The sequence below is a fragment of the Erinaceus europaeus genome, chromosome 1 (genome assembly GCF_950295315.1).
Source record: "Erinaceus europaeus chromosome 1, mEriEur2.1, whole genome shotgun sequence".
NCBI classification, from domain to species: Eukaryota; Metazoa; Chordata; class Mammalia; order Eulipotyphla; family Erinaceidae; genus Erinaceus; species Erinaceus europaeus.
Window position 1 is genome coordinate 64,280,152 of NC_080162.1, and position 18,012 is coordinate 64,298,163.

The following is an 18,012-nucleotide window of genomic DNA, read 5'->3' on the forward strand; positions in this document are numbered from 1 at the left end:
TCTTTCTCTCTCTTTCTCCCTCTCTCTCTCTCCCTCTCTCCTGCCTCTTTACAATGAGAACCCCTTATCCCAAAATAAAGAGATATGAACATTCAGGTTTAAATAATGGTGTATGAAATATATGAGTGCCTCAACTTTTGAAGAGAAAAAAAAAAAGCCAGTGTTGTGTCCTTCATTGGGAATATAACAAATGTTCCTCAAGGGTTGAATATCATTTCATTTTTTCCCACTAAGTAAAATGAAAGCTAAAACAAAGCTAATAATTTCTTCCCAAAGTAGCTACTCCCACTGTAATAGTTAAAGGTCTTATGATACCTCTTTCTTCTGTTCAGAAAACCATCTGGTATCTTTGTTTGAATCTTGAGGCAATATATGAAGATCCACCAGGACAGCAAAATTCCCACACTGAAAGACATTAATAGCAGAGTTAGTGCACACCCAGAAAACAATGAGAGTAAAATCTCACAGATTCCTATGTGGTTGCTCATAATGAAATGGCAACAAAGCTCACTACTAGTCAGAAACATTAATATGAGACAGGGCCACAAGTCATAACCTACTACTTTTTTTTAAAGCTTAACATTCACACTAGTGAGAAATATCAATCAAATCAGGATAGATAAGAGCAAGCATCCTTCTAAGCCAGACTGAAGTCTGGATTCAGTGGCAGCTGGAAGCTAACAAACAATTGGAAGTTAAACTGATCAGTAGTAAGTAGGCTTCAGAAGACAGAATTTTCTTCACACTTGAGAATGTTTTCTTCCAGGTAGAAAAGATATAACCTATTGTATTTTAAGATTTTTTTTTTATTACAAGAGAGACAAAATAGAAAGAGATGAGAGAGAGAGAGAGAGAGAGAGAGAGAGAATCCACAAAACCACTCTGCCACTTAATGCAAAGTGAGGGATCAAATCCAGAGGCTCATGCATGCAGGACACCTGCTCCATTATTGATTCACCTCCTCTTTTGCATTTTTAGATGAGCAAAATGATTGGGGCAGTATGTCCTGGACTGGAAAACACAGTACGAAGAAATGAGAAACAGGAAGATGCTGAACTATAGTTATCAAAATTAAAAAGAATATTTCATTAAAATAAACCATGAAACTACAAAGCCTCTCTTCTTTTATATTCTATGGTCAAACTGTTTAGCATTTGAGGGGAAAAATGAAAATATCCTATATCTAAATATTCTCTATCTAAGTCAAGAGGATAGCCAACAGCTATATGTACCTACTGAACACTTAAAATGTGACTATTGTAACTGAGAAGCTGAATCTATAACTTTTACTATATTGAATTTAATTCAAATAACCAGTCATGTGTGGCAAGCAGCTCTGTGACATGGCTATACGTTCTGTAAAAAGATGTAGCTCATAAATCCTCACATCTTGTGAGCACTTTCTGATAATCTCAAGATAATAGTGGGAAATAACAGAAGATGAAGAATACAGGTTGAGGATGGACTCAGAGGCACTGAGAGTCAGTCTATGGCTACACATAAAAGTCACCCTTGCACCTCTTTAAACAGTTTTTAAGATAAAGGTAAAATATTGATTATTGTAATTCAACAGTAAAGGAAAGTTTTTCCTACAAGCAGTGTGGAGTTACTAGACATAAATATTTAAATAAAATAAAATCTGATGCCTACCTCAAATCATAAAAAATATAAAATAAATAAAAATTAAAAAATTTTAGTAGACTCATAGACCTAACCTAAAATAAAAAGCAGAAATATATTTCCAATTTTAGGGTAGAACATTCTTTCTTAGGTAGTACCCAGCAATATAAATATAGAAGAAAAAATATTAAACTAAAAACATTACCTCACCAAAACACATTAAAGAGGGCAAAAGAAAGCTAACTTGGTAGGGTACAGACCTTGCCACATGTGTCTTAAGTTTGAGCCCCAGCACCACACAGCAGGACCATAGGAGCTTGTCAGGGAGCTCCATGCATGGAGGAGTAGTGCCATGGTGTCTCTCCTCATCTCTCTAGCTCTCATTCCCCCCCCCCCCATTTTGCTCTCCCTCTCAGAAAAATAAAGGGAAAAAAGGAAGGAAGGAAGGAAGGAAGGAAGGAAGGAAGGAAGGAAGGAAGGAAGGAAAGAAGGAAGAAAAATTTAAAAATAGCTCCCAGGAACTCATCCAATAATATTGCACATATATAGTGCATGAGGGCCTGGCTTCATTTCCAGGGGCTACATTAAAAAAAGAAAGAAGAAAGAAAGAAAGAAAGAAAGAAAGAAAGAAAGAAAGAAAGAAAGAAAGGAAGAAAGAAAGAAATGCAGGCAAAACATTAATAAAAATGAACAATCCCACTTTTAGGTGTTTAACCAATAGAGATGAAACACAGGTGCACACAAATACTTGCATTCAAAAAGTTTGTAGAAAAAAAATTTTTGCCTCCAGGGTTATTGCTGGGGCTCAGTGCGTGCACTATGAATCCACTGCTCCCGGAGGCCAATACCCTCCCCTTTTGTTGCCCTTGTTGTTGTAGTCTTATTGTGGTTATTATAGTTGTTGTTGATGTCATTCGTTGTTGGCCAAGACAGAGAGAAATCAAGAGAGATAGGGAAGGCAGAGGGGGAGAAAAAGACAGATACCTGCAGACCTGCTCCACCACCTGTGAAGTGACGCCCCTGCAGGTGGGGAGCCGGCTCAAACTGGGATCCTTACACTGGTCCTTGCACTTTGCGCCACGTGCACATAACCCACTGCGCTACTGCTGGACCACCAGTTTGTAGATATTTTACTGTTGGGGGCCAGGTAGTGATGAACCTGGTTGAGTGCACATGCTACAATGTGCAAGGACCTAGTTTCATGAAAAGTGAAGCAGTGCCGCAGCTGTTTCTCTTTCTCTCTCTCTCTCTCCTGCTCCATCCCTTCCACCTTGATTTCTCTCTCTCTCTCTCTAATGAATAATAACTGAAATAAAGAATTTTTATGGAGGTCGGGCGGTGGTACCAGGTTAAGCGGACAAAGTACAAAGCAAAAGATACCGTACAAGGATCCAGTTCCAACCTTCCACTTCCCATCTATCTACAGGGGGATAGATTCACAAGTGGTGAAGCAGGTCTGCAGGTTTTATTTATTTGTTTATTTTTCCCTTTTGTTGCCCTTGTTGTCTTTTTACTGTTGTTGTAGTTATTATTGTTGTTGTTATTGATGTCATCATTGTTGGATAGGACAGAGAGAAATGGAGAGAGAAGGGGAAGACAGAGAGAGGGAGAGAAAGACACCTACAGACCTGCTTCACTGCCTGTGAAGCGACTCCCCTGTAGGTGGAGAGCCGGTGGCACTAACCCGGATCCTTTTGCCGGTCCTTGGGCTTTGAGCCACATGCGCTTAACCCACTGTGCTACCGCCCGACTCCTGGTCTGCAGGTTTCTATCTCCTTAACCTCTCTCAATTTCTCTCTGTGCTATCTAATAATAATAATAATAATAGAAAAAATGGCCACCAGGAACAGTGGATTTGTAGTGCAACACTGGTGGCAAAAGAAAAAAAAAGTTTTTTTTTTTTTTATTCTTAGTAACCAAAACAGAAGACAATAAAAAAAAAGTATAGGAACAGGTGAGTAACCAACCTCATTGTGGTATATTCATGCACTCGAAAGCAAGTCACCAAACTACTGGTACTCTCAACATGGATTAATTTTAGGAACATTATGATGAGCAAAGGCAAGTATCCCAAAAAATATACACTAAGTGTTTCTACTCATATGAAGCTCAAGGATAGCAGAAGTCTACCTATGGTGAAAGCAATCAAGATAGGGGAGGTCTAGAGAAGAAGTGACTGAGAAAGAGTGAAACTTAAGTGATGAGGGCAATGTTATGTACTTTGATGGAGAGTATCATTTCATTTTACATTTAATTACATGTTAATAATAAATGTCTCTGAATGCTATGTAAAACTACACTCATATATGTTGGTGTCTATTTAAAACATGCATATTATGTTTCTGAAAAGCAAGTGACTATTTTAGGAGAAAGCAAAGTGAAATTCACTGGATAGAAAGCAATGTAGTTTGATGACAGCTTGTCTCTGATGAGGTTACAATACATTGGGATCCACTAAGTACAGTGTAGGATGTTGAGACTAGTGTTTCACTTTAATAAAGGAATCAAAGATTATATTGGAATGGAATTAAAAGAAGATGTTGTTGTGTCTATTATATGGTAAGGTCAAGTATTGTTTTGTGAAACTTATGTATGAGTATATTGACTTATGAGGTAAAGTCTATTGATTAGTGTGGATTGTGGTAAGAAAAAAAGTTTGAAAAAAATATTCAAGTATGATGCTATTTTAGAACTTTATTCACAACAAATGACTGTGGATTTAACCTTTAAGGAGTTTGCTGCCACCAGGTGGAGGTTGAATGCCACAGCTACACGCTCCAAGCCTGAGGTAATTAACCTTTCCTTTGCTATTGACCTCTTCAGTAAGCAATAAAGTTAATTAAATCTGTGCTGAATAATGTTTTCAAATGCACACACACACAATAGTGCAGATGATTAAAAAAATAAATGTTACTGAAGTGTACTTATCTAATAAAAAGTATAAATTTATGATACAATGATGCATGTTCTCAGTTGTATTACACTTACTTACCGTAACACAGTTGTGGGTCCAAGAAGTACTGAGACATCTGCAGTAGTGAAAGTCAGAAATAATATTTTCAAAAGTCTGATACTACTATAATACAATATTTAAAAAGCTGTGATTTTTATCAGTGGGGTTTGGTCCCTGCAAAGTACATTCTCAATAGTCTTTTTTTCTCTCTCTGCATAGAGACTGAGACAGAGAGACAAAGAAGAGACATCTGCAGTATTGCTTCACTGCTTGTGAAGTTTCCTTCCTAGAGGTGGGGGCCTGAGGCTAAATTAAATCCATGTCCTTGCACAAGGTAATGTGTATGTTCTTCCACATAAGACATCAACTGACTACAAGAGCTGTGATATTAACTAATTTATTTATTTTCAGACAGAGGCATGAAGTCAGAGAGATCATAGCACCAAAGTTTCCTTCAATGCAGCGGGGGTTAGACTCGAGCATGAATCAGACATATAGCAAAGCATCTTATTATTCAAGTGAGCTATTTTGCAGGCCCAAGAGCTGTGATTTCTAACAGCAAGGAATATACCTAATACTATTTTGTCTTGAAACTTTCCTTCTTATTAAAAGTGAAATCTATGAAAAGTTAGTTATCATAAAGATTTAACTTTCTCATTCAAGTTCACTAACTGACTTCTATCATGGGCTCTTGGGGGCTCTACCACTCCTAGAACAAGAACACCGCCAAAACAGTGTGAATACCTCACACGCATCCTTGATGGTTTTGCCACAGGTGCTCTATCCATGAGTATCTATCAAGCCAAGTTCTCTGCTATCCCTTCTACATGAGCAAAAATAATTGAAAAGAGAAATCTCTCATCATTTTGCAGACTAATAAATGATGATTGCTAGGGGCTGATTAGAATGCTGTGGTTTGTTTTATAAATCTTCAAATCTCAACTCTGGTGATCAAGCTTTCCTGGGACTTTTGCCAGCTTCCACCTCTAGGCATGCATGTGCTCCCTCCCCCACAGTACTTCCCCTCCACAGCCTGCAATCCTGAGCTCTCTCTAGCAATAGTTCCCTCAAGCTCCCACAATAATAAGAGGTATTTTGCCTTTCTAAAGTTCTCTGCTCTCAAAGCTTTGCTTCTTTTCGCCCATGAGTAAACAGAAGTGAAAGGGAGGGGAAAAATGCACCTCTCTGCTGCCAGAAACTCGGCCCCTACTTATTCCTCCTCCTTAATTAGGAGGAGGCTCTTTCTACTCTCAGTAGTGAAACTCTCCAGCTCTTTTTGGAGAGAAGCAACACAGCAACCATCTTTGGGGCGGAACTGCTCACTTTACACAGGCCAAGTTACCTCTTTAATAGTCCAGAAACTACCAGAGAAAGCTTCATCTCCATCCTCTGGGCTATGAGTCAACAAAGTTCCTCCACCCAGGGGTTTCCACCAAGAAACTGGCAATCAGCCCCCTCTTCCTTTTTTCAAACTCTCCAAATCACTAAGTCTTGTTTTGTTCTACAGTTCACATACTCTCCTTCTTGGAATTTGAGGGCTCTTGTTATGCCTAGATGAACACCTAGTGCCAGAGCAACATCTTAACATAAAAATGGGAGCAAGAAACTCCTGCAGCAGAACTCAACCTCCGATGAGACTTGTCTCTCTTACTGCTCTCAGGAATACTGTTATTCCACCCTTGGCTTCTACTGCATCTTAGGGCTTACTACTCAGTGAGCTCCCTGCCACATATCCTAAACACTAGCAGGAATAGGGGCATGGTCCACAGATTTATTTCTGCATCAAGTGACTATCCATACAGGGTTTCTGCTATTACTATTGGTCCCTTGGTGGAGACAAGGTTTATACCTCAATGGACTCTATACCCAAGATGCACAGTAGCAGCTCACAATAAGTGCTTAATATTTCATGCCAGCCAGAAAGAATGAACTAAGGGCAGGGGTAGAGAGCATAATGGTTATGCAAACAGACTATCATGCCTGAGGCTCAGAAGACCCAGGTTCAACCCCCCACACCACCATAAGCCAGAGCTGATCAGTGCTCTGGTTAAAAAATAAAATAAAAAAAATTTTTAAAAGAATGAATGAACTAATAAAGGGGCAAATTATCTCTGAGTTCTGGGCAAACCACGCTCTTTTATTGCTGAGGCTTGGTGCCTGCACTACGAATCCACAGCTCCTGGAGGCCATTTTCCCCTTTTGTTGCTATTGTTATTGTTCTTATTGCTGTTGTTGTTGGATAGGACAGAGAGAAATCAAGAGAGGAGGGGAAGATAAAGAGGGGGAGAGAAAGATACCTACAGACCTGCTTCACTGCTTGTGAGGCGACCTCCTGCCTCTGCAGGTGGGGATCCAAGGGCTCCAACTAGGATTCTTACAGCAGTCCTTGTGCTTCGTGCCATTTGTGCTTAAACCACTGCACTACAGCCCCACCCCACAAACCATAGTCTTATCTGCATACTAAGGCCTCTGAGCCCATTCTGGGCACAAGACCATTCTGATTCATCTCAGGATATTGAAACATTAGAGAATAACTTCTGTTCTTATTTTAGAATAAGTCATAACCCCTGACAACTAGTCATTTTCCATATTTTGAAAAAAAAATGAACAGAATTACCTCATCCAAACCTCACTGCCAACCAAATATATTGGTCGTTTTTTTTTCTGTTTCTTTCCTAAAGAATTTCAAGGCTGCAACTTGTCATGAACCATTTTCAAGACTTCAGAGGTGGATCTTTCTTCTAATTTAATATTACATGTAAAATAATGGTTAAGATGCTGTAACATCTCTCATACATGTAGACAGCTCAGAAGTAGGTTTAAGTCTGAGACATATAGATGATTTCCTCATTCATTTAAGAACCACTGAATTTCAGGGGCATTGGGCCAAATACCAAGATAGAGAAGTATGATTGTAGTACACAAGGAAGACCAGAGGTATTCAAGTGACAATCCTGCCTGAAGAAAACCAGGGAACTTGGTATGATGTCTCATGGAAGTCCCGAAGAATAGGACAAATAGTAGAATAAAGAAACAAACAAATACATGTAGTAACCACACAGGGAATGAGACCCAAATTGTTAGTTGTGTTTTGAGGACAGAAGAAATTAATAATGTCAATAAAGGGCACTGTTAGCCAGTGAGGCACATAGGAAGGATGGTCAGATCATGGAGGAGACCTGGGCATTGGAAACCTCTTTCAGGTAGGAGTGTGAAACTTGAGATGGTAAAGGGAAATCACTGAGCCAAGCAGACAGGTTTAAAGCCACCATAGGAACCCGGATAAAACACGAGGTAAAAGGGGCATAATTAAGGGATACCTAGAAGACATAATCAATCGGGTATGGTTGGATAAAAGATGAGGAAGAGCAAAGATGGCACTCAAGACACCTTATTAGTTTCAACAATACCCAGAGGGCTGTTGCATTTGTCAATGGTATTTTGAACCACCTGCTATTAAAGATTTAAGACAGCACATAGATTAACTAGAAAAAAAATAATAAGTGGGCAAATGAAGTAAGAAAAACAAGGGGAAAAATATACAATGAGACCAAAGGTAAGACTGTATGGAATTCCAGCCAGAGATGTAAGTCTCTGCAACATTCAGCTTTGAGTATGCTAGGCATCAGTGTCAAAAACAAAAGGCCAGTAAGAGTTCATAAGATGAAAACAAGTTAGAGCTGAAGATAATCAACCTCAAGTCTATATTCACAAACATATACCTCCTTAAGATTATGAACATAACAATTTTCTTGCAAAAGTAACAATTTTATCATCAAAACAAACTAAATATAGGTTACAGTGTGAAATTTAAGACATGCAGTTTTTTTCTTATTTATTTCTTATTAAGAAAATGTGTTACAAGACTGTTATCTCAGAGGGACAATTTTACATCTACCCAAAATACCCTGTTCTCTATCAAAGTGTAATCTTCCTTCACTGTAGGGCATTGGGTTCTTTACCTGCTTTAGCCCCCCCCCCTTCTAGTAATTTCAGACTTGCAGATATAAATCAAGGGTTGATTTACTGTGCCCTGTCTTATCCTTACTTTATTTCTTAATTCCTACATATGAGTGAAATCATATGGTATTTGTGTCTCTCCTGGTCTATTTCACTTAGCATGATTCCCTCTAGTTCCATTCATGTTGTAGCAAATCACAAGACCTCATCTTTTCCATGGCCGAATAATATACCCTTGTGTATATATGCCATGTCTTTTAAAAATATTTTATTTATTTATTCCCTTTTGTTGCCCTTGTTTTATTGTTGTATTTATTATTGTTGTTGTTATTGATGTTGTTGTTGTTGTTGGATAGGACAGAGAGAAATGGAGAGAGATGGGGAAGACAGAGAGGGGGAGAGAAAGATAGACACCTGCAGACCTGCTTCACCGTTTGTGAAGTGACTCCCCTGCAGGTGGGGAGCCAGTGGCTGGAACCGGGATCCTTACACCAGTCCTTGTGGTTTGCACCACGTGTGCTTAATGACTTTTTTTTTTTTAATCCATACACCTATCCTTAGGCATTGAGATTGTTACATATAGTGCTTTAGTGAACATAGATTTGCACACATCTTTTCAGGTAAGTGTTTCTGTGTTATTTGGATTGTATGGTAGCTCTATTTTTATTTTATTTTATTTATTTTGTTTTATTTTTTCTTTACTTCCAGGGTTACTGCTGGGGCTCAGTGCCTGCACTACGAATCTACTGCTCCTGTAGGCTACTTTCCCATTTTGTTGCCCTTGATGTTGTTATTGTTGCCAGTCTTGTTGTTGTTGTTGGGTAGGACAGAGAAATCGAGAAAGGAGGGGAAGACAGGAAGGAGGAGAGAAAGACAGACACCTGTAGACCTGCTTCACCACTTATGAGGTGACCCAGCAGGTGGGGAGCCAGGATCCTTACACCGGTCCTTGCACTTCACGCCATGTGCGCTTAACCTGCTGCACTACTGCCCAGCCCTGATAGCTCTATTTTTAGTAGTTGAGGGATCGCCATATTATTTTAAAGTCACTTGATTTTTTTTAAAGAAACAACAGTCTATTATTATTATTATTATTATTATTATTATTATTATTATTATTATTATTATTGGGCATCACCAGGCCTTCACCATTAAGAGACTTCTTTTTTTAAGATTATATTTATTTTCCCTTTTGTTGTCCTTGCTTGTTGTTGTAGTTATTAATGTCATCATTGTTAGATAGGACAGAAAGAAATGAAGAGAGGAGGGAAAGACAGAGGGGGGAGAGAAAGACAGACACCTGCAGGCTGACCTGCTTCACTGCCTGTGAAATGACTACCCTGCAGGTGGGGAGCCGGGGGATCAAACCAGGATCCTTATGCTGGTCTTTGCGCTTTGCGCCACGTGTGCTTGACCCGCTGGCTACCGCCCAACTCCCAGAGAAGACTTCTTTAGATATAAAAAGACAGAGGGAGACACTGAAGCTTCTTCTAGTGCAGTGGGTCAAGTGCATGACAAAGTAGGGACACTATCCACCTGAGTTATCTTGCTTGCCTCACTCACCCAAAGAAAAATCAGTTTAAAATAGTGCCATTTACAGAGCACCTATGTTCCAAGTATTGTACTCAGCTTTAGTCATATAGTATTCATTTCAAGCCTCACCATTGGCCTGTAAAGAAGCACAACTATTACTCATTTTACAGATAAGGGAGTTGAATCAGAGAATGAAGTAATGACTTCCAGATTATGCAGACAGATCCAGAAATCAAATCCAAATCTTCCAGATTTCAAAGCCTGTTGCTATGTACTGCTTTGAAGAAATATACCCCCTGTGGAAGGCCATTCAGGATTCACTTTCAGACCCCAGTTTGTATGCACACTTAAGGCTACTTAGCCTGGAACCCACTCCTTTATCTCTGGGAGTCAGTTCCCAAATACCCTCTAGACTAAGTGATAGCAAACATATTTGCTTTATTAGTGCCAGTAACTGAATTAAGTATTTTGAAGACAGTCCCTTGGATCTGGGCAATTTGACTCTATGCATGAAGGAAGGTAGAGAGATCTCAGATACTGAAGCTGCATTTGGAGGGGAGGGGGATTAAACTGATAAAATAAGAGTGCAGTGTTGTGGCAAAAGCCCTGCCTCAGAGTGTCTAGGCTGGTAGAGATAGTTGAAGGAGAAGGAAGGATGAAAGGGAGAAAGAAAAAAGATAGCAAGGAAAGATGCCAAAAACTCACACAGCAGGTAAGAGGAATGTTGGCGTAGGAGGAGAGCTCTCCTGATACTAACAGGCCTACCTAGAGAGTTAAAAGCTGAAGAAAAGTTAGTGCAAATATTTTTGCCAATTTAATCCCATGGGTTGGACCTTCATTAAAATACTCGAGAACCAAGGACATCACACAGCAGCAGTTTTACAAAGGATTTTCATGCCTGAGGCTCTGAAGTGCCAAATTCAATCATCCCTGGTACCAACATAAGTCAGAGCTGAACAGTGCTCTGGTAAACATAAATAAAATAAAATTGCTTAAAAAATTCAAGCCCAATTTACATTTAGGAAAAGAACCCAGCCTACACTGTGGGATGGCATATACAATATATCAGCAGACTGTTACCTCAGAGATGAGAGAATAAGGAGTGCTTCTGTAGGAATACTTCTTACTCTAACTGCAAAAACCTACTAATAATGAATAAGCCAGCAACAGCAATAGTTAAGATTCACTGAGCATTTACTGTGTGTCAAACATTGCAAAATACCTTATTGCATTTAATTCTCCTGACAAGTGAGAAAGGCACACCTTATTAACCACTCAGTGTTCTGGAAACACTGAGAAACTTAAGAGCTCTCTTTCTCCTTTAGAAGATCCCTAGTGATCATGGCTAGGCTTTGTTTAGTGTGGTGCCTTGCCAACCTGGCAGCATCTGTCAGGCCAGGTACAAGGAACACTCTATAAAATCAACGTAGTAACAGAATCAGACACAGCCTAAATTCAAATCACAGCACAGTGAGAAAGCCTAAACAAAGCCGTTTAATAATGAAAGGGACTCTGGCCTAGCATAGGAAGAAACTCATTTCTAACTTCCCAGACTAGGGGGGATATATAACATCACTTCTTTGTGGGTCAGTTTCCATATGTGAAAAATAAGTGAAACAACTAATTCCTTTTGAAGTATCTTCTACTTTCAAACAAACACACCTATCCGATGAAATCTATGTTCATTTATACTTAAAGGAGCATGACTTGTAATAGCCTAAACTTGGAAGCAACCTAGGTGTCCAACAAGAGAAAAGTAACTAAGAAAGTAGTGGTATACTACACAATGGAAGACTACTTTGCTGTATCGATGGGATTTACAGTTAACAATATTTATATACTTTCCCCATATTTGGGAGCTACTCTCTTGCTTGATCCAGCTTTCTGGTCCTTTTTACAACTATGATACCATCTCCCCACACAATAACTTAGGTTGCCTGCCTATTAGATGTTAGCCTCAGGCAAAAACTAGTAGGGTCATGGGTCCCTTGGAATATACCTAAAGTAGACCTACTAGCTTTTTCCAAAACTGCTGTCTTCTTTAGGTTCATGATTAGTCAATTTTTTCTGCTTTATATCGTAACTCTTTTTCAGCCACCAGGTTCCAGATGCTATCATGATGTCAACCTGACTTCCCTGGGCAGACAACCCCACCAATATGTCCTGGAGCTCCATCTCCCCAGATCCCTACCCCATTAGGGAAAGAGAGAGACTGGCTGGGAGTATGGATCAATCTCTCAATGCCCATGTTCAGTGGAGAAGCAATTATAGAAGACAGACCTCCCACCCATAATGACCTTGGGTCTTAACTCCCAGAGGGATAAAGAATGAGAAGCTATTAAGAGAAGGAAATGAATATGGAGTTCTGGTGGTGGGAATTGTGTGGAAATGTACCCCTCTTATCCAATGGTCTTGTCAATATTTCCATTTTGTAAATAAAAATTAAAAAAAGGAAAAAAATAGGGAGAAAGATAGATATCTGCTTCATAGCTTTTGAGTAGCTGGGGACTCAAACTCGGATCCTTGAGTGGGTCTCTGCACTTAGTACTAAGTGCACTTAACAGGGAACACCACTGCCCACCTCTAAATAATTTATTTCCTACCTATAATTTTTCACTTCACTTCAGAAAAAAAAAAAAAGAATGATGAAGTCACTTTTCCCCCCTACTTTGATCATTTAATTATCAATTGTCAACTATTTCAAATATCTGGAAGAGCACAGAATTTTAAATATTTAGTACTACGTATCTAACATGTAGATATAACAAACCAGAAATTCTGGCCAAATTGTGAAATCACCTTCTTCACTTCATCTTGGATGAAGCTTGAAGGAGTCATATTAAGTGACATAAGCCAGAAACAGAAGGATGAATTGGGATGATATCACTCATAGGCAGAACTTAAGAAATAAGAATAGAAAGGGGGAAGAAACACAAAGTAAAACCTGGACTGAGCTTGGTATATTGCACCAAAGAGTCCATCTCTTAATTGTATTTTTTTGTTTGTAGCCATTTGCTTGGATTCTAGTTGTACATTTTTGTCACCAAGTACAGTAGTAAAATCTACCACTATTTTCAAGTAGAGAACAGAAGAGCACATTTTCTGTTGTGCTAACCCTAGAGGATACAGTTTAGTCTTGGCAACCAATAATAGAAAATGCAAGTCTCATAGCTAGAAATCAGGGGAAATGGCTCAGTGGAAGTGGTTGACGCAAAAATCTTAGAAATCAGTGAGCTCCTCCCCTAAGTATTCACCAACACCTTCAAATAGGATTAATCTCTCCTTTGCTTCCCCAGCACTTTATTCATGCAGCTGTGGTGAAGTTCATCTTAAGCTGTAAACATATGACCACACACATCTGGTTCCCATAGGCCGTCTGTGAGAAGCAGCTGCCTTCTATTATTATCTGACTACCAATGCCCAGTACTGGGCCTGGCACTTAGATAGCAGTGAATAGTGCTGCTACAGAAATGGGGGGAAAAGTGAAGAAAATTACTTACATGTCAGACTTGTTTTCTCTCTAGGAAAGATTAAGATACTCACCCTTTGGCAAGATAGCTCATCTAGATAGTCTATCTGCTTTTGTAATGCCTAAGACCCTCAGTCAACCCCATCCCACACTGCACTGGGGAAGCTTAAATGATGCAGTGACTTCCCCTCTCTCCCTTTGTCTTTGTGTATCTGAAAAAGTCAGCTGAGAGCAGTGAATCCTTGAAGATAACAAGAAAGAAAAAAAGGGGAAGAGAAAAGGAAGGAGGGAGGGAAGGGTGGGTGGGAGATCACTATTCAATTATTTTAAGTAATAACATATTGCATTTTATGTTAACAGTGCTAAATTAAAATGTAAGCTGTATTGTAGAATAAGTCTATGGAAGGAAAAATATCAGAAGCCAAAAAATTAGGGGCCAGGCGGTGGCGCACCTGGTTAAGCACACACATTACAGTGCTCAAGGACCCAGGTTCAAGCCCCTGGTCCCCACCTGCAGGGGGAAAGCTTCACAAAGTGGTGAAGCAGGGCTGCAGGTGTCTCTCTGTCTCTCTCCCTCTCTATCACCCCCCCTTCTTTCTCCATTTCTGGCTGTCTCTATCCAATAAATAAAGATAATTAAAAAAAGTTTAAAAAAGATTTACGGAAAAAAAAGAAATAAAAAAATTGGAAATCTTTTTCCAAATAAGTGTAATTGTAGGTTTTTATACTTCTGTAGATTTTCCCAAATATACAAATTTGAGAACTCTTACATTCAGCCAATCCACATTCTAATCTAGTCAACAGATCATTGAATAACTGTGTGTGTGTGTGTGTGTGTGTGTGTGTGTGTGTGTGTGTGTGTGTGTGTGTGTATTTAAAAAGATACATACTCTAGTCTTAGAACTAGAAACACTACAAAATCCAAGTCATGGCTTACAACTCAGACTGCCTCATAGATATACAGAATACTGTCACCCTGGAAAAGACATAGTTATGCCCTATGTTTCATGCTAAATGGTTATTTAATCAGTAAATAGAACAAGCTGTAACACCCTAGCTGACAGTATAAATTCATTCTTACTAGAGGGAACATGTGTGAGACTTCCTTGACTGCAAATAGATTACTATCTATTTGAGTTCAAGTTTAGATTGAGAGGGATGCAGAGCAGGGTGTGACTTGTGAGAAATGAAGTGAAATCAGGAGGGGAGGGAGTTTTTCCTGGTTTTTTTTGTTTGTTTGTTTTGTTTTGTTTTTGTCTGTCATATAACTTTTAGTTACAGGTTAGAGATGTACAGTTTTCTAGTCACATGTTTGCTTTCCTTAAAAGAGTTATTGGCATGGTTGAGAAAATGATTCTACATGGGTGAAACAAATCATAAAGGAGTGAGAAAGATAAGGGAAAGAAACGGATTTGATGACAACTCTGTAGAAGAGGAAGAAATACTTTAAGGTGCTAATGTCCTTCAGTAAAAAGTTTCTATCTGGGGGCTAGGCAGTGGCACACCTTGTTAAGCACTCACATTACAGTGCACAAGGACCCAGGTTCAAGCCCCTGGTCCCCACCTGCATGGGGAAAGCTTCATGTGTGGTGAAGCAGAGCTGCAGGTCTCTCTGTCTCTTCTTCTCTATCTCCCCGTTCTCTCTCAATTTCTGTCTCTGTCCAATAATGAATAAATAAAAGCATTTTATTTTTAAAAAGTTCCTAGTCTCCTCCTAAGAAAAGAAGGGTGAGTGAGTGAGAGTAAGAGTGAGTGTGAGAGTGTGTGTGTGTGTGTGTGTGTGTGTGTGTGTGTATGTGTGTGCGTGTGCACGCACATTTGCCTAGAGTACTAACAAAGCAGTTCACAGTATGCATGAATAACATTTGGGAAAGGAAGGAAAGTGTTACTAGGAATAAAGCAAAAGAAAAACAAGTTTTATGAAGGGATACTTATTTTTTTAATGGAAATACCATCCAAGTTTTATTTTCAAAATAAAAGCAAGTTGTAGAACAAAGCATACAAAATGATCCCATTTTATGTAAAAACACAAAACGTATGCATTACTACAGACATATGTGCTCTAAATTTAGTAAGCAAATACCATATAAAAAAGCAGTAGTTGGCCAGATGGTGGTGTACCTGTTTGAGCGCACATGTTATAATGCACAAGGACCCAGGTTCAAGCCCCTGGTGCCTACCTGCAGGGGGAAAGCTTCACAGGTGGTGAAGTAGTGCTACAGGTGCCTCTGTTTCTTTCCCTTTCTATATCCTTGCCCCCCTCCTCTCCATTGCTGGCTGTCTCTATCAAGTAAATAAAGATAATAAAATTTAAAAAAAGAAAAACAAAAAAGATAAAATTTAAAAAAAATGTAGTTACATCAGATGAGGGGACTTAAACTGCAAAAACTGTTTAAGGGAGATTCAAACACAATTTCTTCGTTTATTATTCTTATAATTATATATCAATAAAAATAAATTTAAAATGTCATTTAAAAATTCTCTTGGGGGGGGCAGTAGTGCAGCAGGGTAAGCGCACATGGCACAAAGCACAAGGACCAGCATAAGGATCCCAGTTTGAGCCCTCGGCGCCCCAACTGCACTGGGGGGTCGCTTTGCAAGCGGTGAAGCAGGTCTGCAGGTGTCTATCTTCCTCCCCCCCCCCCCCCCGTCTTTTTTCCTCTCTCAATTTCTCTCTGTCCTATCCAACAACAATGACAGCAATAACATTAGTAACAACAACAATAAACAACAAGGGCAACAAAAAGGAAAAAAATAGCCTCCAGGAACAGTGGATTCCTAGTGCAACAAGGACTGCGCCCCAGCAATAGCCCTGGAGGCAAAAAAAAAATCTCTTTAACTTTTTTCACATCCAAATCTACCTAAATTTAATCGTTTGCCAACCAAGAGTCGAATCCCATCACTGCATGAAGAGTGCAGTCACTCCCTTGGAAAGATAAGAACAGGCTGCATTTCTTTAGACATATTCCCTAATGACTTTCAAGAAGTTATTCTTTCCACTGCAGCCTGTAGGGTGCTATTTCTCAGGAGACCAGCCTGTGTGGCAATGAGAAGCACAAAAGATTAGAAGTTGGATAGGCTTGACTTTAAGCCCTACCCTACATTCAGTGCTCCTAGACTTTGGGTAAATTCCTACAGTGAAAATTTAGGACAATATGAAAACCACCTGATTTAGTTGTTTTGAGGATTAAATAAGAGCATGCAGGCATAAGACTTTAAACAGTACCAGTAATGCAAAAACCCCAAGGGGAAATTTTTTTTTTCCTCCAAAGGTAGAATCTGCCTCATGTTCCAGGGAATTTTTTTTAATGAACATTAAAATGTTAGTTTTTATCAGACTTACAAGTAGATAGGGCACAGGTTTCCACCTTTTTCTTACTAAGTGCTAATCAATGCCTCATGACACGCAGTTTTACTCTAGCCACACACTAGAAGAAGAACTGTAATCAGACCAGGTTACAAAGCAAAAAAATATAAATTCCTCTTACATATTTACACAACAGAGAACATTAAATGAAAAAGTAACTTGAGGGGTCAGGCATTGGCTCACAAGTGGTGAAGCAGGTCTGTAGGTGTCTCTCTCTCTATTTCCCTGTCACCCTCTATCTCAATTTCTCTCTGTTCCATATAATAATAATAAGGCAAAAACAGCCTCTGGGAGCAGGGGATTCATTATGCTAGCACTAAGCCCTAGCAATAACTCTAGTGACAATAAAAAAAAAAAAAGGTAACAGCAGAAATTATTATGTACTTCTCTACAGGGAACTTGTCTTCAGTTGGTCTTAAGTGGGTAGAAAAAAACAAAAAAGTATTCTTAGCATTTAGGCTGGACCACTGCACTGAATATTTAGTAATCAGAAACAGAATTTGGTAAACAACAGGGTTGTTAGTACTGAACTTTTTATTCATTCATTCATTCATTCATTCATTCATTCATTCATTCAGTAGCACTGGGAGAAAAATGAACATGGGGAGACACCACAGCACTGTTTTACCTTTCATGGAAAGATGTTCCCAGCATGTTACTTCTATCCATACTGCTTCCATGTGGTATTGTGACTTGAACCCAAGGACTCACATAGTAGGGTTTGCACTCTACTGACTAAGCTATCTGCCACCGCCCGCCCCCCACACTTCATAATATCTGTTTATAAGTTTATCCACACCTTTGGAGGATCCAGCAGTCAGCATAGTGGCTATGCAAAAAGACTTTCATGCCTGAGGCACTGAGGTTCCATGTTTAATCCCCAGCACCACAAGTCATTGCTGAGAAGTGGTCTGGTAAAGAAAGAAAAAGGAAAGGAAAGAGAAGGGAAGGGAAGGGAAGGGAAGGGAAGGGAAGGGAAGGGAAGGGAAGGGAAGGGAAGGGAAGGGAAGGGAAGGGAAGGGAAGGGAAGGGAAGGGAAGGGAAGGGAAGGGAAGGGAAGGGAAGGGAAGGGAAGGGAAGGGAAGGGAAGGGAAGGGAAGGGAAAAAAAG

General features: G+C 39.4%; 1 protein-coding gene across 1 annotated transcript in view; it reads right to left on the reverse strand.

Annotated features, from left to right (window-relative positions):
* The window catches only part of SLX4IP (SLX4 interacting protein), a 135,061-nt gene that overhangs the window by 84,743 nt on the left and 32,306 nt on the right, over nt 1-18,012 (reverse strand). Inside the window, 1 exon segment of the mRNA XM_060186534.1 lies at nt 316-405. Coding sequence (XP_060042517.1) covers nt 316-405 — 90 coding nt within the window.